This window comes from Oncorhynchus keta, chromosome 10, assembly GCF_023373465.1.
Source record: "Oncorhynchus keta strain PuntledgeMale-10-30-2019 chromosome 10, Oket_V2, whole genome shotgun sequence".
Lineage (NCBI taxonomy): Eukaryota > Metazoa > Chordata > Actinopteri > Salmoniformes > Salmonidae > Oncorhynchus > Oncorhynchus keta.
This window is the reverse complement of record NC_068430.1, coordinates 46,506,326-46,529,165: the sequence shown is the minus strand read 5'-3', so window position 1 is coordinate 46,529,165 and position 22,840 is coordinate 46,506,326. Positions and strand designations below refer to the sequence as shown.

At 44.3% G+C, this 22,840-nt stretch overlaps 1 protein-coding gene across 2 annotated transcripts; it reads left to right on the top strand.

Moving 5' to 3' along the window:
* The first annotated feature begins 9 nt into the window (after positions 1-9).
* Positions 10-20,334, top strand: LOC118388869 (NCK-interacting protein with SH3 domain-like). 2 transcript variants are annotated; one of them, XM_035778415.2, is made up of 13 exons: positions 10-696; positions 6,236-6,348; positions 12,721-12,898; positions 13,028-13,103; positions 13,288-13,856; positions 15,124-15,294; positions 15,543-15,629; positions 15,815-15,953; positions 16,288-16,368; positions 16,545-16,673; positions 17,386-17,475; positions 17,658-17,830; positions 18,243-20,334. In XM_035778415.2, the coding sequence occupies exons 1-13, from the start codon at positions 526-528 to the stop codon at positions 18,456-18,458; spliced, it is 2,193 nt and encodes a 730-aa protein (XP_035634308.1). In that variant the 5' UTR covers positions 10-525; the 3' UTR covers positions 18,459-20,334. The 2 variants fall into 2 exon arrangements, with proteins under 2 accessions (XP_035634308.1, XP_035634307.1); XM_035778414.2 differs by having other exon boundaries at positions 13,285-13,856.
* Positions 20,335-22,840: the final 2,506 nt, after the last annotated feature.

Below are 22,840 nucleotides of genomic sequence, written 5' to 3'. Positions count from 1 at the left end.
AAGAAGATTACTTGCATGTGGTAAAAAAAATAAAAAAATAAACATTATAAAGCACATAAAAAAGTATATATTTCTAATCTGGAAATAGTTTCCAATCATGTCCTCCAATGGAACATGATAGGATGGACAGTCATAATTGTGGCCCTATATGGGAAGCAAGCTTGCATACGGTGGAATTATATTGCAAAACAACAAAGAACGATAGCTGTCGGAGGAGGCTTCTCGTCCTCTGCCATTGATGAATACCAAATACCAAAGAGGCGTGCCCGCTTGTGTGTTATTCTGCGTGGGTGCGTGCGCGCCCCCTACTGTGTTTTCGGGACAAGCTTGAAACGGTCAAGTCGCAAATTTGATTTTACAATGTAAATAGAAAGTAGGAGAATCATTCGCGAAGTCGTAAATATCTATTTAAAATTACCTTAGACTGGGTACATCAGTTATTTACTGAACCAGCTAATTGTGCATTTGCTGAAACAGTCATATCGGTGTTTTTAGGAATTACAAGGGATTTAAAACAGAATAACTATGTATCGGTCTCTGTATGCTTTCCGATCCGCGGAGCCCAACTCGCTCCACTTCGGGGCCGGGGAGGGCTTTCTGATCCTGGAACGCAGCAACAAACACTGGTGGCTCGGGTCGCGCTGCAGTTCGGGCGAAACCGGCTACGTTCCCGCTTCTTACATCGAAAGGATTCAGGTAGGTTTAATTTAATTTAGCGAATTTTCACTTTCTCGATTAGTGAAAGTGGGACGTGGATTTTGACAAGCAGGTCCTCCATGCTAGCTTGTTAGCATGATAAAAAAGAGTGGACCACAGAGAATTGAACGAGGGGGCGAGGTCCAATTGGTGCGTGCATTCCAATAGACCTTACTTCAGTTACTTTTGTGGCTTACATGTGACAGTTCTCCCTGAATGGGAGAATTTTGCTCTACTGCATTGCCTGTGCCTCAGTTATTTCTCATGAATCAAATCTAATTTTATTGGTCACATACACATATTTAGCAGATTTTATTGCGGGCGTAGCGAAATGCTTGTGTTCCTACCTCAAACCGTGCAGTAATATCTAACAAATCATAACAATACACACAAATCTAAAAGTAAAATAATGGAATTAAGAAATATATAAATATTAGGAGGAGTAATGCCGGAGTGGCATTGACTAAAATACAGTACAATAGAATACAGTACATACATATGAAATGAGTAAAGCAGAATGTAAACATTATCATACTAGACTTTTTGCTGCATTATTAAACAGTATTTTCCACATTCAATACGCTATGCTAACGTTTACATGTCAACAAAAATATGTTTAGAATAAATCAAAATGTTTCAAATGGGTTAATGAGAGAGGCTCAGAGAGGCTTGGCAAGTTCGCAATGCCATCTGGGTGTGCACCGCAGGAGTCGTTGCGACATAAGCCAAAATTGCATGAAAATGTGGCGCAGCGTCTGTCATTTGTGTGTCATGCGCATCTCAGATCTCGTGACTGATGTGAGATTAGAACAAATACAGTACACAACCTGCTAAATGTTCTCCACTAACAAGAGAGGTGTGCACAGTTTGTGTCATGAACAGTGCTTGTGCCCATAAAAATAGATGTGGCACGTGCGCGGCAGGTGGGGCGTGAGATGTTCCCCAATGCTTGAAGGGGGGCCCCTAGTGAAAACGTTTGCGAACCCCTGAGTTAGAGCTATGCTTAGATTGTGACAGAATACAGCTACTCTCACAGATTCATGCATGCATCCATTAGCCCGAGATGTACTCTTAAGGAGCATACCGTTGCTCCTTAAAAAACTGAATTTTAGGACCCATTTAGGAATAAGAAAAAAACTACTACTATAGCCAGTAGAAATGCATTGAATAACACATTCATTAATGGCTCAGGAAATACTTTTTGTTTTTTCAGATACATATTTAACCTCTTATGTTTGTAGACACAAACCTACCTCCATACTTCCATTCATTTGTATGGGTTACACCATCGTGTTTGTGAGTGTCTCCTTTCCACAGTGGAGTCATATTTAAGGTTGCAAAGGGTCGGAAACTCAGGTAAATTTCTGGAAAATTAAGCCCATTTTGCTTAAATTCATCAAAAAAGTTAGCTTATAGCAGTGAACCTTTTTTTGTGGTATACACATAAGGGAATTCTAGGTCTTGGGGCATATTTTGGTTAAACTATCCCCAATTCAATGTAATTGCAACCCTCTGCATGCACAGTGCATTCTTCCATCACATGTACAGCTGATTCTCAAGATCTTGCACACTAATGAGATGCTATTGAGCCCACACTACTACACTGTCTGAGCCAAGGACTACATGCTTTCTGGTAAGTTTTGATTACAAGACTGGGTGGGGTAAATATATTTATGGCATGCATAATATTTTGTTAACTAGTAAATAGTAGCCTACAGCAAAGTGTGTTTAAATAATTTCTAGCTTGTTAACAATTTCTGCTATTTGTTTTTTGCTACCATGTGGGTTTTAGCTTGCTTGAGCCTGCTAACTGAGGAGTGTTAATTCACCTGTTTCCATACATGTTTCATTTTAAAACATTTATCTTACAAAAGGAGATGTTTAATCTAACTGCTAACTATTTATCTGTACATGGAATTGTATTTGCTTTTTTTTTTTTTTACAAATGTTTTCCTGATCTTTACAGGAAATGCCACAGGCACTATCTGATGTTTGGAGACATTTCACTGCAGCTAATGTAGAAGTAAAAGCTGTGTACATTTGCAAATACTGTGCCAAATCATATGTGAATCAGACGCCTTATCAATAACAACAGCTCATGGTCCTCCTGGAATCAGAAGTTTTTTTTGACTCTATGGAGGAACGTAGTCAGAGAAATGCTGATGAATGTCTTGCTCGAGCTGTGTATGCAACTGGTTCACCCATGATGCTCACAGGCAATGTGTATTGGAAGAGATTTCTGAATTTTCTTCGCCCAGCATACACCCCTCCAACCATGCATGCTTTATCTACTTATTTGCTGGATGCAGAGTTCAACAGAGTTCAAGTGAAGGTCAAGCAAATAATAGAGAAAGCAGACTGTATTGCAATCATCTCTGATGGGTGTCAAATGTTTGTGGGCAAGGAATAATTAACTACATAATCTCCACCCCTCAACCAGTATTCTACAAGAGCACAGACACAAGGGACAACAGACACACTGGTCTCTACATTGCAGATGAGCTGAAGGCAGTTATCAATGACCTTGGACCACAGAAGGTGTTTGCACTGGTAGACAGACAATGTTGCGAACATGAAGGCTGCTTGGTCTAAAGTGGAGGAGTCCTACCATCATGTCACACCCATTGGCTGTGCTGCTCATGCATTGAATCTGCTCCTCAAGGACATCATAGCACTGAAAACAATGGATACACTCTACAAGAGAGCCAAGGAAATGGTTATGTATGTGAAGGGTCATCAAGTTATAGCAGTAAAGCGAGAAGTATAAGAGCACCACATTGAAGCTGTCCAGCAACACCCGTTGGGGTGGTGTTGTCATCATGTTTGACAGTCTCCTGGAGGGGAAGGAGTCTTTCCAATAAATGGCCATATCACAGTCTGCCGATATAGACAGCCCCATCAAGAGGATCCTTCTGGATGATGTATTTTGGGAGAGAGTGGGAAGCAGCCTGAAACTCCTGAAACCTATAGCAGTAGCCATTGCACGGATTGAGGGAGACAATTCCATCCTATCTGATGTTTAGACTTTGCTTGCAGATGTAAGAGAATAAATCTGTACTGCCCTGCCCACTTCACTGTTGCTCCAAGCAGAGGAAACTGCAGTTCTGAAATACACCAAAAAGCATGAAGACTTCTGAAGCCCATACAAGCCGCAGCTGTACATGTTGGACACCAAGTATCATTCAATATTCAATATTCCCTTTCTTTTGTTGTTCAGTGAAATCATCCCATGTGAAGAGTCAACTAATTTAAGTTCAATTCATAACAATATTTTTGGAATCATTGAGTTTATAAACCCTCCATACAAACATGGTCTCTTTTTTTGCTTTCTTGAGTAAGGTAGGTGTTTCAGCCTAGCTCAGTGCTTTCTATGGTTGTGGAGCAGCCAGCTGAAAATACAGAGCGTAGAGGTAATGTTCTCTAGATGCTCAGTGTTCTGTCACTCATGGGGACACTACCTCACTTCCAAATCTAAGGGTAGACCTCAAAAATTCAAGCCCCTTGGGTGCTGCCATAGTTACATTAGAAGTGACCATCCAATAAGGCTCAATGTCATTGGCCACAGATAAAATGTCATATCATGTTATATCTGCTGTAGCTTTGATTGGACCGATGTTAACATTATACTTTCAAAATTTTAGCTAGCAGTCATCATTATCAGTCAAGTCAACAATCTATTGACAAATCCTTTTTAATCATGTCATATGAAGAAAAATTGTAGATAAAACTCATCAGTGCTCATCGGCCATTGGACATAAGCATTACACAATAAGTTGAAAATCGCAAATTCAACAATGAGTGGTTTGTAAGGAATCAGAGTCTAACTGCAAGCATTACAATGCAATTACTAGCCTGCTATTCAGTGGAGTGGATGTGTGGTCCCAAATCTGGGTTTACTGGTCTCTTTTCCAAGTTTAAAATGCTAAACATTAGGGGGGACTCTCTCTGATTGGGAAAGTACGTTTTGAATGGTCATCCAACTCAGAATTGTAAATCGGGAACTCGGGCCTCTTTCTAGAGCTACGACCTGAAGATAACTTGATGTCATCCTGATTCGACCTTGTTTTTTTCCCAAGTTCCCACCCGAAAATCCAGAGAATGCCAGACTTTGATGGCAAAATTTTCCCACAAAGGACCGCTGTGCCACTGTCCTGTTTAAGTAAGCACAGCACAACAAGGCGAGTCCAAAAATGTGTTGTATGCTGCTGCATAAATGATGTAATATGCCAGGGAGAAATGTATACTGTAGCTAAGAAAGTAATACTACTTAATTCTGCCTATTGTTCAGACTTGGTGGTGCACATGCAGCCTATAACCTGTTTTAGAGAGATGTAATCAGTGAATATTGCAAGAGCTTTCATTGTCTGCTTATATGCCCCCTTTATTTATCATATGGATATGACTTGGTGTACAGGGAGAACACTGTAACAACGCTGAAGTAATGAATTCTGTTGCTGTACATTTCAAAAGTGCTGAACATAAAGTTATATTGACTACGTCCCTCCTCGCTCGATCATTAATGTCTTAATTGAAGTTGCGTGTTGCCTCTTATCCGCTCATCGTTCCCTTATGTCATAGTTTGTACATTTGAATTGTCAGTAGAAACCACATTTGTTTAAGCAAGTCAGCCATATCAGCTATGTTTTTTTTATAAGTCAATTAGTCTAAATGAACTGTTTTGCTGCCCGACAAGGCTCCGTTGATAGCCAGGTATAGCAGTGGTAAGGTGTTGGGACAGCATTATGTAGGTCCTAACAGTTTGTGGGCACCGTTTGTCACTGTTATAGTGCAATTCATGTATTGTTTAGTGTTGTGTTGTGTAGTGGCTTTGCTGGCACACATCCCCCCAAAATGTTTTTGTTTGTTTGCCCCACCAAGATTTACATGCTGAAATCGCCACTGATCTCATGGTCTGGCAAACACCGGTGTAGCTCGGCCAACTTCGACCGCAGATGCGGAAGGCCGGCATTGGCAGATGCAGTAGATTGAGACTCATGTGTCTCTAGCTTAAACTGACGGATTTTAATGGGGATTTTTTTTTCTTCCTAAGCCAAATGCTCCATCTAAATGTGAATCAATTCTCTACTGAGATACGGTTTTAGAAACATAAAGCCCTTTACTTTCATATCACATCAAAATAGCCACACAGATGGATGCTCCAATGCACTTTTATTGAGTCAGTGTGAACTGCTTGTTTCTGAGTGTGTTTTGCTGAAATTTCACCTGACTAATCCGTCAAATGAAACCATGCTGAAACAGATCGATATTCAGTGTGGATTCTCTGACTGCAGAGGGATTTGCTGTGTCTGTCCGAGTGTGTCCCTGCCTGGGTCGTGTAGTAGGTTTGTTCCTGTTCAAGAGGGTTTGATTTTGGTTAGATAACTGTGCTGCCCCAGATTTTCCGCCCGGAGTCCCATTTTGCCTCCCAGCCAAATGTTTTGTTTGTTTTTGTTTCCAGTTTCATAATAATGAATGCTGATTATGAATATTTCACTCTCTTTCAACCTCTCTCCCTGCCCTCCTTTCCTCTGTTCGTCAGGCTCCGGAGCAGGATGAAGTGTTACAGTCTATCGACAGGGCCATCGAAGGGATCCATAACGTGGCCATGAAGAACGGGGGCAAATACAACCTGGAGCAGCGAGACGTGCTACAGTGAGTGCAACATTAGCATACACACACACACAAATTTTCCCATTCAGGCACGTGCACAGATCGGGCTCTACCTGTGCAGAGCACATGCCCCCTTTGCCCAAAGAGCCCTTTTCGGGGGTAGTAAAAATTCCCCCGAAAGTGTTTTATATTTTTTCAAAAATGTTTTGGTCATTTTTGTTCGGAACCCACTGCCCGCAAGTCATCGTCAAGTCGTTTCATGTAATTTCAGCAAGTCATGACACCATTTCAGATTGTTCTGAAATTGTTTCTGTAGTTAGAAACAGATAAGATAAGCATTCCTGCAACATTTGTTAAAAGACAATTTGAACTAAGCTAATTGATTGAACCCAAATTGGAAATTTCAATTGATAGGATTCATATAATATTCAATAAATATAGTACCCAACATCCGATTGGGAACAAATCTCTTCATAACAATGAAGTCATGCACGGACCCCCCACACCAAGCCTACCCCAATGGCTAGTATACAGTATCAGTTCTCTATGTTTGACAAGTAGTGTATTGCTTGGAGTTTTGTTTATTCATAAAATGTCATCTCAGTGAATTTAATGATGCCCCCACGTTCAGAGAAATTAGCTATTGAAGTCGCTTGCATTTCCCCTCATAAATTAGTGAAACTACACTGTTTTGCCCACTAGATGCTGCTGTTCCTGCTACTGCCACACCCTTTTATTAATTTTACTGGTCTCTTGTATTTATCAAGTAGATCACAATTTTTTTTTTTGCAACATTGGGTAGAAAACCAATAGCTTTTGCTCATGTAAAAGCTATTGTGGTCATCCAAACCCACACGACGGCTGGTTGGACATACTGCCAAATTCTCTAAAACAAGGTTTTAGACGGCAAATGGTAGAGAAATTAACATTAAATTATCTGGCACAGCTCTGGTGGACGTTCCTGCAGTCAGCATGCCAATTTCACACATCCTGAAAACTTCGGCGTTGTCACAAAGCTGCACATTTTAGAAAGGAATTGTATTGTCCCCAGCACAAGGTGCACTTGTGTAATGATCATGCTGTTTAATCAGCTTCTTGATATGCCACACCTGTCTGGTTGGTGGATTATTTTGGCAAAGAAGAAATGCTCACTAACAGAGATGTAAAATTTGAGAAGAATACACTTTTTTGTGCGTATGGAACATTTCTGGGATATTTTATTTCAGCTCATGAAACATGGGACCAGCACTTTACATGTTTAATTGTTATTTTTGGTCAGTGTAGTATGAATAAACAATACACCAAGCCACAGCTTTATACTACTTTTCAAACAGAGAACTTATACTGTATACTTGCCGTTAGGGTGGGCTTGGTGTGGGGGGTGATGGGTCCGTGGGTGGCTTTTGGCATTTTTTTTGGTCTCACTCATGTCTCACTCATTGTTAGGAAGAATTTTTGTCCAAATCGGATGTTAGTTACTATATTTATTAGAAATTCTATAAATGAAAAGGGCCAATTTGTGTGAAATCGGTTAGCTTAATTTCTCAGAGATCAAAATATATTTCAACAAAATAATGTTGAAGGAATTCTAGTCTTATCTGTTTCTAACTACACAAATTATTTTAGAACAATCTGAGATGGTGGGTGTCAAAATCCTATTTCTTGTGCTGGAGTGGAATGTCTTTCTGAATGACGCAGAGGTAAATCACAATCGGTAAAATAAATCAAGCTAGCTAACTAGCAGATTTACATCCGTCATCAACGTCATGATCAGCTTGATGGACTTTACAGAAAATCCCATGATTTCACATGAAATCAGGCCCGCTTTCACATGTAGTTTCATGTTATCACGTTGCTTGACATTTTGTCACATGCTATCACATTAACTTCACACAAGATCACATGAAAACATGTGTTTTTGGAACACTACACATGTGTACACGTCAAATACATGTGTTTTTCCGTAAGTGAGCCCACCCTTTTTTTCACAATGTCAATAATGTCTTTAGGAGGCACTGTAACTAGCTTGATTACAATTTGTGATGATGAGTGAGTGTGTTGCAGAAATAAATTGGCCTAGGTTAAAACAAAAAAAATGTTTTGGTTACAGAGGCATTTCAGAGTACCTGTCCCCTGAAAAGGTCTGTGCACGGCCCTGCTCCTATTGTTATACCATACACAACCACGCATGCAAACTAGTCTCATGTTGTCAGATATTGAATGGTCACTATGTAGAATTGTCATACTGCAGGTTCCTGATTGGTGCATCTTCTGCATCGTGATGAGTTCTCTTCATAAGCTGCATCTGAAATAGCCCCCTATTCATTACATTTAACATTTACATTTAAGTCATTTAGCAGACGCTCTTATCCAGAGCGACTTACAAATTGGTGCATTCAGCTTATGACATCCAGTGGAACAGCCACTTTACAATAGTGCATCTAAATCTTTTAAGGGGGGTGAGAAGGATTACTTTATCCTATCCTAGGTATTCCTTAAAGAGGTGGGGTTTCAGGTGTCTCCGGAAGGTGGTGATTGACTCCGCTGTCCTGGCGTCGTGAGGGAGTGTGTTCCACCATTGGGGAGCCAGAGCAGCGAACAGTTTTGACTGGGCTAAGCGGGAACTGTACTTCCTCAGTGGTAGGGAGGCGAGCAGGCCAGAGGTGGATGAACGCAGTGCCCTTGTTTGGGTGTAGGGCCTGATCAGAGCCTGGAGGTACTGAGGTGCCGTTCCCCTCACAGCTCCGTAGGCAAGCACCATGGTCTTGTAGCGGATGCGAGCTTCAACTGGAAGCCAGTGGAGAGAGCGGAGGAGCGGGGTGACGTGAGAGAACTTGGGAAGGTTGAACACCAGACGGGCTGCGGCGTTCTGGATGAGTTGTAGGGGTTTAATGGCACAGGCAGGGAGCCCAGCCAACAGCGAGTTGCAGTAATCCAGACGGGAGATGACAAGTGCCTGGATTAGGACCTGCGCCGCTTCCTGTGTGAGGCAGGGTCGTACTCTGCGGATGTTGTAGAGCATGAACCTACAGGAACGGGCCACCGCCTTGATGTTAGTTGAGAACGACAGGGTGTTGTCCAGGATCACGCCAATGTTCTTAGCGCTCTGGGAGGAGGACACAATGGAGTTGTCAACCGTGATGGCGAGATCATGGAACGGGCAGTCCTTCCCCGGGAGGAAGAGCAGCTCCGTCTTGCCGAGGTTCAGCTTGAGGTGGTGATCCGTCATCCACACTGATATGTCTGCCAGACATGCAGAGATGCGATTCGCCACCTGGTCATCAGAAAGGGGAAAGGAGAAGATTAATTGTGTGTCGTCTGCATAGCAATGATAGGAGAGACCATGTGAGGTTATGACAGAGCCAAGTGACTTGGTGTATAGCGAGAATAGGAGAGGGCCTAGAACAGAGCCCTGGGGGACACCAGTGGTGAGAGCGCGTGGTGAGGAGACAGATTCTCGCCACGCCACCTGGTAGGAGCGACCTGTCAGGTAGGACGTGATCCAAGCGTGGGCCGCGCCGGAGATGCCCAACTCGGAGAGGGTGGAGAGGAGGATCTGATGGTTCACAGTATCGAAGGCAGCCGATAGGTCTAGAAGGATGAGAGCAGAGGAGAGAGAGTTAGCTTTAGCAGTGCGGAGCGCCTCCGTGATACAGAGAAGAGCAGTCTCAGTTGAATGACTAGTCTTTAAACCTGACTGATTTGGATCAAGAAGGTCATTCTGAGAGAGATAGCGGGAGAGCTGGCCAAGGACGGCACGTTCAAGAGTTTTGGAGAGAAAAGAAAGAAGGGATACTGGTCTGTAGTTGTTGACATCGGAGGGATCGAGTGTAGGTTTTTTCAGAAGGGGTGCAACTCTCGCTCTCTTGAAGACGGAAGGGACGTAGCCAGCGGTCAGGGATGAGTTGATGAGCGGGGTGAGGTAAGGGATAAGGTCTCCGGAAATGGTCTGGAGAAGAGAGGAGGGGATAGGGTCGAGCGGGCAGGTTGTTGGGCGGCCGGCCGTCACAAGACGCGAGATTTCATCTGGAGAGAGAGGGGAGAAAGAGGTCAGAGCACAGGGTAGGGCAGTGTGAGCAGAACCAGCGGTGTCGTTTGACTTAGCAAACGAGGATCGGATGTCGTCGACCTTCTTTTCAAAATGGTTGACGAAGTCATCTGCAGAGAGGGAGGAGGGGGGAGGGGGAGGAGGATTCAGGAGGGAGGAGAAGGTGGCAAAGAGCTTCCTAGGGTTAGAGGCAGATGCTTGGAATTTAGAGTGGTAGAAAGTGGCTTTAGCAGCAGAGACAGAGGAGGAAAATGTAGAGAGGAGGGAGTGAAAGGATGCCAGGTCCGCAGGGAGGCGAGTTTTCCTCCATTTCCGCTCGGCTGCCCGGAGCCCTGTTCTGTGAGCTCGCAATGAGTCGTCGAGCCACAGAGCGGGAGGGGAGGACCGAGCCGGCCTGGAAGATAGGGGACATAGAGAGTCAAAGGATGCAGAAAGGGAGGAGAGGAGGGTTGAGGAGGCAGAATCAGGAGATAGGTTGGAGAAGGTTTGAGCAGAGGGAAGAGATGATAGGATGGAAGAGGAGAGAGTAGCGGGGGAGAGAGAGCGAAGGTTGGGACGGCGCGATACCATCCGAGTAGGGACAGTGTGGGAAGTGTTGGATGAGAGGGAAAAGGATACAAGGTAGTGGTCGGAGACTTGGAGGGGAGTTGCAATGAGGTTAGTGGAAGAACAGCATCTAGTAAAGATGAGGTCGAGCGTATTGCCTGCCTTGTGAGTAGGGGGGGGAAGGTGAGAGGGTGAGGTCAAAAGAGGAGAGGAGTGGAAAGAAGGAGGCAGAGAGGAATGAGTCAAAGGTAGACGTGGGGAGGTTAAAGTCACCCAGAACTGTGAGAGGTGAGCCGTCCTCAGGAAAGGAGCTTATCAAGACATCAAGCTCATTGATGAACTCTCCGAGGGGACCTGGAGGGCGATAAATGATAAGGATGTTAAGCTTGAAAGGGCTGGTAACTGTGACAGCATGAAATTCAAAGGAGGCGATAGACAGATGGGTAAGGGGAGAAAGAGAGAATAACCACTTGGGAGAGATGAGGATCCCGGTGCCACCACCCCGCTGACCAGAAGCTCTCGGGGTGTGCGAGAACACATGGGCGGACGAAGAGAGAGCAGTAGGAGTAGCAGTGTTATCTGTGGTGATCCATGTTTCCGTCAGTGCCAAGAAGTCGAGGGACTGGAGGGAGGCATAGGCTGAGATGAACTCTGCCTTGTTGGCCGCAGAGCGGCAGTTCCAGAGGCTACCGGAGACCTGGAACTCCACGTGGGTCGTGCGCGCTGGGACCACCAGATTAGGTGGCCGCGGCCACGCGGTGTGGAGCGTTTGTATGGTCTGTGCAGAGAGGAGAGAACAGGGATAGACAGACACATAGTTGACAGGCTACAGAAGAGGCTACGCTAATGCAAGGAGATTGGAATGACAAGTGGACTACACGTCTCGAATGTTCAGAAAGTTAAGCTTACGTAGCAAGAATCTTATTGATTGAAAAATGATACAGTACTGCTGAAGTAGGCTAGCTGGCAGTGGCTGCGTTGTTGACTTTGTAGGCTAGCTGGCAGTGGCTGCGTTGTTGACACTACACTAATCAAGTCGTTCCGTTGAGTGTAATAGTTTCTACAGTGCTGCTATTCGGGGGCTAGCTAGCAGTGTTGATTACGTTGCGTTAAAAGAACGACAATAGCTGGCTAGCTAACCGAGAAAATCGCTCTAGACTACACAATTATCTTTGATACACAGACGGCTATGTAGCTAGCTATGTAGCTAGCTACGATCAAACAAATCAAACCGTTGTGCTGTAATGAAATTAAATGAAAATGTGATACTACCTGTGGAGCGAAGCGGAATGCGACCGGGTTGTTGAGTGCGGAAGTTCTATTCAGTAGACGTTGGCTAGCTGTTGGCTAGCTAGCATTGTCTCCTACGTCAAGGACGACAAATAGCTGGCTAGCTAACCTCGGTAAATTAAGATAATCACTCTAAGACTACACGCTCTAAACTACACAATTATCTTGGATACGAAGACAGCAAAGACAACTATGTAGCTAGCTAACACTACACTAATCAAGTCGTTCAGTTGAGTGTAATAGTTTCTACAGTGCTGCTATTCGGTAGACGGTGGACGTTTGCTAGCTGGCTAGCTGCTGGGCAGATAGCAGTGTAGACTACGTTAGGACGACGAAATACGAAGTTGCAATAGAAGTGCTGACTTTCACTTTGTTGTCCTCTTTCTTTTCCTTTTTCTTCTGTCCTTCTTTTGTCCTTATTTTGTATTTCATGATATAGCCTGGTCCATTATTTTAGTAGTATTAAATGCCGTTTCAGATATAGCTACTGTCTCTCTCTCTCTCTCTCTCTGTGTGTCTGTCTGGAACAGGAAGTTGATCCATCACAGGAAGGAGACCCTGTCAAGGCGAAGTCCAACTCCATCCAGTCACAAGCAGGGCCTGCCCTCATCTACCAGCGAACTGTCCCTCAGCCACACCGCTCAACCACCCAATGGTGTCAGCCGCACCCTGTCAGAGAGTACCGACAATGTTCAAGGACTTTACCAGGTATTGCAGACGAGTATTCGTACACACCTGAGCAAGAATACTTCATAGTCCATTTTTTGAGGAACCTGAGACAAGTGCATGTACATAAATATCCTGATATTTACTCTGATTTACTCTCCTCTCTTGCAGGTGCCTCCTCAGCCCCGCCGTGCAGCACCCATAACCCCTCCCCCTCCTGAGAAACAAAGAGCCAGCCGACGCCCAGGTGACTGTCTCACCATCACAATGGAGACGCAGAGCTACTCATCTTCTATCCACACACACACAAGCGCGCACACACACACACACATATATACACTACTCATGCAGTCTACTGCAACATTACTTCTACACTGACTCTATCCTCTCCCGCACTTCCTTAGTTTTCCTTGTTCTCTCTTTCTCAGCAGAATTTTCCATTCCTCCTCCTCCTGGCCCTACCCCTCCTGCCGGGACTGGCCTGTCCCCCTCGGTCAGCTCCGCCTCCCTGGACTCTGTCTCCTCCCACTCGGTGGTGTCCTCTGATGTCAGCCTGACAAGCGTTGCCAGCACCCCGCCCCCAGTGCCAAGCCGTGTGAAGCCCCCACCCCATCCTCCAGACGACCTGCTCCCCTCTACCCCCTCTCCCCAGCCAGTTCCCTCAAAGAAGGGCCATGCCCCCCAACCTCCACCACCACAGCCCACTCCACCACCACAGCCCACTCCACCACCACAGCCCAGCACCGAGGACCAAACAGAAACCGACTGGCCTCTTGCCCCGCCCTCTGTCGCTGAAAGCACCCCCGGAAGCCCCTCTCACTCAGAGCCTGTTCCCGGGACAACAGGGGCGGAGCTTATTGAGCTGGTTCGGAGCAACACGGGCCTGAGTTACGAGCTGTCTCGGGTGGCGGTGGGTGTGGTCGTGGGTCACCTGCAGACCACCCTTCCTCAAGCCTCCTCTGCCTTAGAGAAGGTCCTCCTCTCATTGGTAGAGAGCAAGGTCAGTCACGTAACCGTGTAGTTGTAGGATGTCGACTAACTTGCTCCAAATATGGAATTTCAATTTTAGGAATGTGTTATAACCACACCTTCCAGAACAGGGTTCTCCAACTGGCAGCCCTCTGACCGAATTTGGGCTGCAATGATTTGAAGTTTTCAGAGTCATTTAAAAAAAATAATAATAATAATTTGTTTTTATTGTTGGACATAAAAGACTGTAAAAACACCAGCAAATCAGCTCAAACTGATTATAATTTTAGAAATCTGTTCCAAAGTAATAATTGAGATTATATGTGATCCTATACAAATGTAAGCAATATTTGTATTAAGGCTCCCTCTTCCTGTGGTCCAGCAACATTAAGGCAGTTATATACAAGAAAAAATATATTACATGACATTACATTTCATAACACCTTTCACAACACATTAAGTGTGTTCCCTCAGGCCACTACTCTACTATCACATATCTACATTACAAAATCCATGTGTACGTGTGTGTACTGTAGAGTGTGTATCGTATCCTGTGTATGTGTATCTCTTCACAGTCCTCGCTGTTCTATAAGGTGTATTTTTATCTGTTTTTGAAATCTGATTCAACTGCTCTATGTAGTACTGTGCGCCCCCCAGATTCTGTTCTTGACTTGGGGACTGTGAAGAAACCTCTGATGGCATGTTTTGTGGGGTATGCATGGGTGTCCGAGCTGTGTGCGAGTAGTTTAGACAGACACCTCTATGCATTCAGCATGTCAACACTTCTTACAAAAACAAGGAGTGATGAAGTCAATCTCTCCTCCACTTTGAGCCAGGAGAGATTTACATGCATATTATTAATGTTAGCTCTCCTTGTACGTTTAAAGGTCAGCCATGCTGCCCTGTTCTGAGCCAATTGTAATAGCCAATTGTAATTTTCCTAAGTCCCTCTTTGTGGTGCCTGACCATACTACTGAACAGTAGTCCCGGTGCGACAAAACTAGGGCCTGTAGGACCTGCCTTGTTGATAGTGTTGTTAAGAAGGCAGAGCAGCGCTTTATTGTGGACAGACTTCTCCCCATCTTAGCTACTGTTGTATGAAATTATTACGTTTGGGTCAAATATTATTTATGTTTGCGCTTCTTGCTGTCAATTTGCGGTCTACAAATGAATTGTAAATTGTATACCGGCCCCCTGACCATTCACTCAAGAAAACATTGGCCCGTGGCTGAAATCTAGTTGACGACCTCTGCTCTAGGAAGTGATGTTGTCAAATCCCCCCCGACCTCTCCCTGTAGGATCAGAGATCTGCGTTGCCACAGGGACAAGTGTGTCACGATGAACAGCGCCTGGAGGTCATCTTAGGCGACCTTGCCCGTCACGTTGACGATTCTCAGCAGCGCAGCTGGGCTCTTTACGAAGACCACTCCCTCATTGCATGTTACCTGGAGGAGCTGCTGAAGATACTGGTGAGACATGTGAACTCGGGGGACAGTTGACTCAGGGCTGGCACCTGGATAGTGTGTGTCCCCAAAAAGGCACCCTATTTCCTGTTTAGCGCACTATATGGAGAATCGGGTTCTGCTTGGGACGGAGCCAAACACTTTCCTTGATTATCTGTTGGGGTTTGATGTGAGAGGACCACTGAGACCTTTGGTAATTGTTGGATCTAAGGAAGTGTGTGTGTTTATGTGTGTGTGTGTGTGTGTCCGTCCAGACGGATGCAGATCCAGTGGTGTGTAAGAGGATGTGCAGGGTCAACCACTCTGAGCCAGTGCTGTCACTAGTGTCCTACTATCAGATGGTAAGAGATTCTACTCCCACACCGTCGCTACTGTTCTCCTGTTGCCCACCCAAGAAGACTGCACTATTGTTAAATGTGTTGTTGGTGCTAGGAATGTACTTCATTATCATAGATTGAGTGAAGTCTCACTGGCACGTTGTAAGCGATGTGTAACTGTGTGTTACTTCCTGTGTGCCACTGTGCAGGAGCACCGAGTGTCTCTACGCCTGCTGTTGCTCAAGGTGTTTGGGGCGATGTGTAGCCTGGACTCTGCCCTCATCTCCACCCTCCTCAACTCCATCCTGCCCATGGAGCTGGCCAGAGACCTGCAGACTGACACACAGGGTGAGGAGGCCTATCCTCTCTGTCTCTCGCTCTCCTTTCTTTCTTTCTCTCTCTCTCTCTCTCTCTCGCTCTCTCGCTCGCTCTCTCGCTCTCTCTCTCTCTCTCTGGGACCTCTGTGTCCTTCCTTTTGTCTTTCTGATTCAGCCTTTATTATTCAGCATATCTGTGCCCCTCTATATCTCCTTCATGAATGTGTATGTGCCTGTATCTCCTTTATTAATGTGTGTGTGCCTGTATCTCCTTTATTAATGTGTGTGTGCCTGTATCTCCTTCATTAATGTGTGTGCCTGCATCTCCTTCATTAATGTGTGTGTGCCTGTATCTCCTTCATTAGAGCATCAGAAGATGTGCTACACAGCCTTGGTCCTGACTATGATATTCTCTATGGGGGAGCAGGTGCCATATCACCACTATGGTACGTGCAATATCCCCTAACCCCCTTAAATATCACCACAATAATGCTTTAAAAGCCAAACGTATCAGCTATAGAAACAAAAGTCCAAAATGTATAGATTCATTGATAGAACTGACATTTTCTCATCTCTCTCTCTCTCTCTGCGTCTCTGTCTCTCTCCATCCCTCCCTGCGCAGAGCACTTAAACGCTAGCTTTGTTCAGTTCCTGCTAGATGTGGTAGAGGAGGGTCTTCCCTCTGACCCCACGGAACAGCTCCCTGACCTCTGCGTCAACCTCATCCTGGCCTTCAACCTGCACCTCACAGGTGAGTCGACAAGAGGCTTTAAACAGAGCAAACACCTTTTTGTTTTTAGCCATCTGCAGTTGCTGCCTCCATTTTGGACGTCACTTCTAAGTGATTAATATGTACCCATTGATTCCTGAAGGATATAACTTGTAAACGCCTCATGACGAGCTTAGTTAAACCGTCGTACCCCGTCAGAACCCAAAATATCATCTTGTTTTACTCCAATGTTTGTAAACAAAAGTAGTAGTAAACAAACACTGTGTAGTCTCAAAATAAGGTTAAAACTATAACTGTTATATAATGGATGGTCATTCTTTGCATCCATAGATCTGTCTGTAAATGTGAGAGTGGTTACAATTCTCCAGCCCCACCCCTCAGCTTTGTTTCCGAAACATTGGCGGGTAAACGCTTCGTTAGTGTTTCAACTGCGGATTGCCACTTTAAAGGGCTACTTCACTACTTTTCAACCTCGTGTTCATCGTGATCTGCAGCACCACACCAATTTAATAATGTATTTAATCAATGCGAGGTGAAGAAATGGTGAAGGGCCCCTTTAATGTGCGATCAGAATAGTGAATCGGGAATGTTCCTTATTGACTACTTTATGCTTTGGGATAATGGAGACCCGATTCCTTTTTTTGAAAGATTTTGAATTACTTTAACTGTGTTTGTTTGACCTTCAAAGTGTGGTATTTGAAGGTGGGTACTCTATGTTCTGTCTCTCTCTCAGTGCCCAGCAGCAACGTGATAATGCAGACTTTGATCAAGAAAAACGTGAAGCTCTTTTCTGAGAAAATAGTGCTGCTCCTAAACCGAGGAGGTGAGTCACACACTTGTTAACATGGATTTTATTCAATGCAATTCAATTCATTTAATTTCAATTCAATCATTTTATCCCCAACTTACTCTCATTCCTTTGCCATTTGTTTTCTGTTTTTACAGTCTATGCTTACCTTTTTCTCTTTTTATCTCTCTCTTACTTGGTCTTTCTCTCTTCTCCAGATGACCCTGTGTGTGTCTTTAAACATGCTCCCCCTGCCCCACACTCAGTTCTTAAGTTCCTGCAGGATGTCTTCGCCAGCAGAGACTCTGCTAACATCTTCTACCGCGCGGACATGATGGTGATGATAGATATCGCTGTTCGATGCATCTCTGACCTCTCACCTGGGGAAAAGGTGAGACTGATACACACATACACACCACGCCTCTTTCCAATGGCCAGCCAGTGTAACCGATGTGAAATGGCTAGCTAGTTAGCGGTGGTGCGCGCTAATAGCGTTTCAATCGGTGACGTCACTCGCTTTGAGACCTTGAAGTAGTGGTTCCCCTTGCTCTGTGGAGCGATGGGTAACGATGCTTCGTGGGTGACTGTTGTTGATGTGTGCAGAGGGTCCCTGGTTCGAGCCCGGGTATGGGCGAGGGGACGGACTAAAGATATACTGTTACACCAGCAGGAACCCTCGCCATGACATCATCCCGAACAGGAAAGCGAATGTCTGCTGTATAGTGACTGTTAATGACCTCTCGCTCGCTCTCTCTCTCTTTCGCCTTCCGATCTCTCTTTCTTTTTTCCCCACCTCCTCCCAGTTGAGAATGGAGTACCTCGCGCTCATGCACTCCGTCATGCGCTCCACAGACTACCTGGAGCACCGGCACCGCCTCTCCGACCTGCAGGGCGCGCTGCAAAGGATTCTAAGAGAGGACGACTCGGGAGCGGACGAGGGCGGGGCCACGGCCAAACAGATGGATAAGCTAATAGTGCAGGAGATCTACAAGGAATTCCCTCAGATCAGAGACACCTAGGACGACTGAATATGACAGCGGTGCTGTGCACTCATGAGGCGGTAGTCTGTCTCCTTTATTCCCGAAAGATGGTACTGTGGCGCTTCCTAGGGTTGACGAAGGACTGTAGTCAGCTACTTAGTTTCTGAGTGTTACAACCCTCCGTCACACTTTTTACAATTATGACATAAGAGATGGCATGAGCACCAGCTGTCACAGCGGTTTATTGCGTCCGTCGTGTCATGATTATGATAATGCTATGTAGCTCTTATGACGGAGGATTCAAGTGAAGTGTTACCCAACAGAATACTGCATTGTGCTTTAAATGTGCTCCCTTGTACTGAGGGACCAAACTGCGGTGTGAACGGAGGGTCTTGTAACCCTGGGACTGGTGTGCTGTATATGTCTTCTTACTTTCAGTCTATTCATGTGTCTTGATCACTCACTCTTATTCCTCACCACCTGGCATGGCCTCACAGTATGTTACTAAGACAGTTCAAAGAAAAGACAAATTAGGTGATTATACTGATAACAAAACATTCTAGTCCAGTTTGCTCGACACAGATGAAGCCAAGTTCTGCACTGAAAAGCGTGCTCAATGGAGAATCTACATTAACTAGGCTTAATCTGTGTCCTGGAAACCAGACCTCTGACAATAATACATTCTAGGCTTTGAGGTTAGTTTAGTACTCACTATTTATTGCAATGGCAATGCTGCTATATGAGCCTCATTTACCTTAATATCTATGGCTGTGATTCTCTGACTGAGCACAACTTGTTACCTTGCTTTCACCATTACTTGTGACCTTGCTTTCACCATTACTTGTGACCTTGCTTTCACCATTACTTGTGACCTTGCTTTCGCCATTACTTGTGACCTTGCTTTCGCCATTACTTGTGACCTTGCTTTCGCCATTACTTGTGACCTTGCTTTCGCCATTACTTGTGACCTTGCTTTCGCCATTACTTGTGACCTTGCTTTCCCCATTACTTGTGACCTTGCTTTCGCCATTACTTGTGACCTTGCTTTCTTCCCTACACTTTATCTACAGTAACCTCCACTCTAGGTATGGCTAAAATATGACATGCTCTAAATGTGTCTCAACCAGACCACTCCTACTCTGCTCTGCTGCTTGTGCTGTAGATGGAACGTAATGGTACTGTAATGACAAGCTGTAACACGCTGCTTCTACATACTAAGCCTTGACTAACTTCCTATATACCTATGGCTCTCTGAAATGGAATGTAGTTATTTATTCATAGGAAATAATTGATAAGGAATTGATAAGATTCGATTGGTCAGTTTTTTGTTGTTGTTTTTTTTAAATGTAGTCTGGCGTTAACTAAGGGACTTGTCACCAAGATTGATTGATTGCTTTGCCCAGATCATTTTGGTCTGAAATCTATCAGTTACCACAGTACGGTGTCTCTCCGTCAGAGCTCTTTCTCTCTTTGTGTCATAGTTTATATTTACTTGGCTCTGTTAGAGCTAATAGGGGAAGTGTTTATGTGGCAAAATAGTTGTGGCCATCATGATGCACGTATACCTTTTAACACACACTTAAAAGGAAGTGTTTACACATATAAACATATATACCAGAGTGTGTTTTCTCTGACGTATGTGTTTTTATTATCCAGTGTTAATGCATAAAGCTATGCATGTGTGTGTCTATGTACGGTTTGTGTATATTTTCGTAACTATGTATGGTTTTATCATCGTCCCTGTAGGTTTGAGCCTCCATCGCCCCTTAAGGTACGACTGTGTTATAGCAATAAAACCAACTGAACTATATTTTCCCAATTAAATATATCTGAAATGGTTGTTCAGAGAGGGGTGGACGCAACAAAGTGTATTTTCTTAATGTTACCAATCAACTAATAAACATCTCAATGAACAGTGAGTGTGCCATTTTTTTTCTTTTTTTGTGAGCGTACTGTACAAATTTGGGGTAAATATCAACATTTTAATAAAACAAGATGATTTTGATGCATATTTAGCAATACCAAATGTTTGGCATTTATTTGAAATAGTATTTTGAAAAAGTAGGGTCCAACATTTTGTGAGAGGAAATGCTTAATTCTTACTGTAGTGTAGGCCTATGAAAAATATGAAGCGTTTATGGTCAGACACTAAGGCTTTATAAATGGGATGCATTGTTGAAACGCTACATCCCGAGGGGTTCGTGCTGATTGTACAGAGATTGTGACAGGCGGTTAAATGACATCCCTTGACAAGGCAAGAACAAGATGTACTTCAGGAGAAGTTGAGTAATTCTCATAAGGAGCGTTATACTTAGAATATGGAGGGAAATAGAGAGGCAGAGGAGGTCTAAGAGAGAGAATGGGAGGAAGAGGGTGAGCTTGAGTCGGTTGAAAATGGTGGGAAAAAGGGGAGATGGTTTGTTAAAGAAGAATGGTAGAAAGTGTAAGCAGAGTGAGTTGAAGACGAGGAGAAATGGAAGTGAATGAGGGCGAAGTATCGGAGGCGATAGGTGTGGTGAAGTTCTCTGCTGGTCAGATGTAGCAGGCTCTCCACTTTAAACAAATGAGGGCAAGAGATGTGAATTATTTTGCTCTCAAGAAAAGGGTGCCATTGAGTGGAGTGATTACTGGGGTTGTGGTAAATGTGAAAGCTGACCAACCGAAGGGGAAGATTCCCAGTGTTTGTGATGCTCGTCGTTTGGTGCGACGCAGACAGGGTGGCGTGAGTGGAGAAACAGAAGAGTCGTTGTCTGCTGTTTTGATGTTGAATCTTTGGCCAACAAAGTGATGGTAGGATATTATCCTATATCAGCATTTGTGCCGAATACATTACCTTGTTAAAGGTGTGAAGCTTATAGGCATGTGACAGCAGTGTGTAGGGGGGAGGATCATCCTACACACTGGAGAGGTCTGGCAGTAATAAAGAGATGCTCTGCTTTTTTGACACCACATTCCAAAAAGCAAGTTCTGCAGGCTCTAGTTTTGTCTAATCTTGATTATTGTCCAGTCGCGTGGTCCAGTAGTGCTGCAAGGAAAAACCTAGTTAAGCTAAAGCTGGCCCAGAACAGAGCGGCACATTTTGTTCTTAAGAGGGCTGATCTAAATAATATGCATGCCAATCTCTCTTGGCTAAGATTTGAGGAGAGACTGACAACATCACTTCTCTTTTTTTAATAAGAAACAATGCCCTGAAAATCCTAAATTGTTTGCATAGTCAACTTACACAAAGCTCTGACACAATTATCTCACCAGACATGTCACCAGGGGTATTTTCACAGTCTCCAAATCCAGAACAAATTCAAGAAGGCGTCCAGTATTATATAGAGCCCTAATTGCACGGAACTCCCTTTTGTCTCATATCGCTCAAATAAACAGAAAACCTGGTAACAAAAAACAGATAAAGCAACACCTCGCGGCACAAAGCCTCTCCCCTATTTGACCTAGATAGTTTGTGTGTATGCATTGATATGTAGGCTATGTGTGCCTTTAATTTTTTTTATGTAGTTCTGTCCTTGAGCTGTTCTTGTCTATTGATCTGTATTACATCCTTCTGTATTATGTTTCATGTTTTGTGTGGGCCCCAGGAGAAGTAGCTGCTGCTTTTGCAACAGCTAATGGGGATCTTAATAAAATGCCAAATACCTAGGTGTGAGAATTGTGCAGAAGTGCATGAGACAAAGGCAGGGTAGCCTAGTGGTTAGAGCGTTGGACTAGTAACCGGAAGGTTGCAAGTTCAAACCCCCGAGCTGACAAGGTCGTTCTGCTCCTGAACAGGCAGTTAAACCCACTGTTCCTAGGCCGTCATTGAAAATAAGAATTTGTTCTTAACTGACTTGCCTAGTTAAATAAAGGTCAAATAAATTAAATAAAATTGGGGAAAGTAGTGATATGGGTTAATTGTAGTGGTGCCCATGGGGCTGGGGATCAGTAATGTCCCGTGTGAGAGAGGCAGGTTGAGGTTTCCAGGTTAGAGTAGTGCAGAAGTTGTCATACGCGAAGCAGTGAAGAAAGTAGAGGATGATGGGTCAAGGGGAGGGATCCTGAGAGGAGTGGTGTGAGTAGTAGATCTGTACCAGTACAGAGCGAGGGATCCTGAGAGGAGTGGTGTGAGTAGTAGATCTGTACCAGTACAGAGGGAGGGATCCTGAGAGGAGTAGTAGATCTGTATCAGTACAGAGGGATAAACCAACAAGTGATATATGTTTCAGTAAGATTGGATTTATAGCAATGGTTATCAACTGTACTGCAGGGATGGAACGTAAGTCATGGAAAATAGAGGTTTTGGTGGCAGCTGCAGAGAGGTATTTGGGTGTGCGAGATTTGACGTGAGAAGAGTTACAGGGTGTGTTAAGTGGTGATGTCCCATCCATTCAGGCTGTTGGCCTGGGCTAAATAGATTTAAATAGTGGAGTATGGTATTT

Bases quoted from the DNA above. Each gene is read 5' to 3' on its own strand.
- LOC118388869 (XM_035778414.2), top strand. From the start codon at position 526: ATGTATCGGTCTCTGTATGCTTTCCGATCCGCGGAGCCCAACTCGCTC. The intron at 15,630-15,814 runs GTAAGAGATTCT...GCCACTGTGCAG, and splicing joins TAGTGTCCTACTATCAGATG to GAGCACCGAGTGTCTCTACG. The intron at 16,674-17,385 runs GTGAGTCGACAA...TCTCTCTCTCAG, and splicing joins CTTCAACCTGCACCTCACAG to TGCCCAGCAGCAACGTGATA.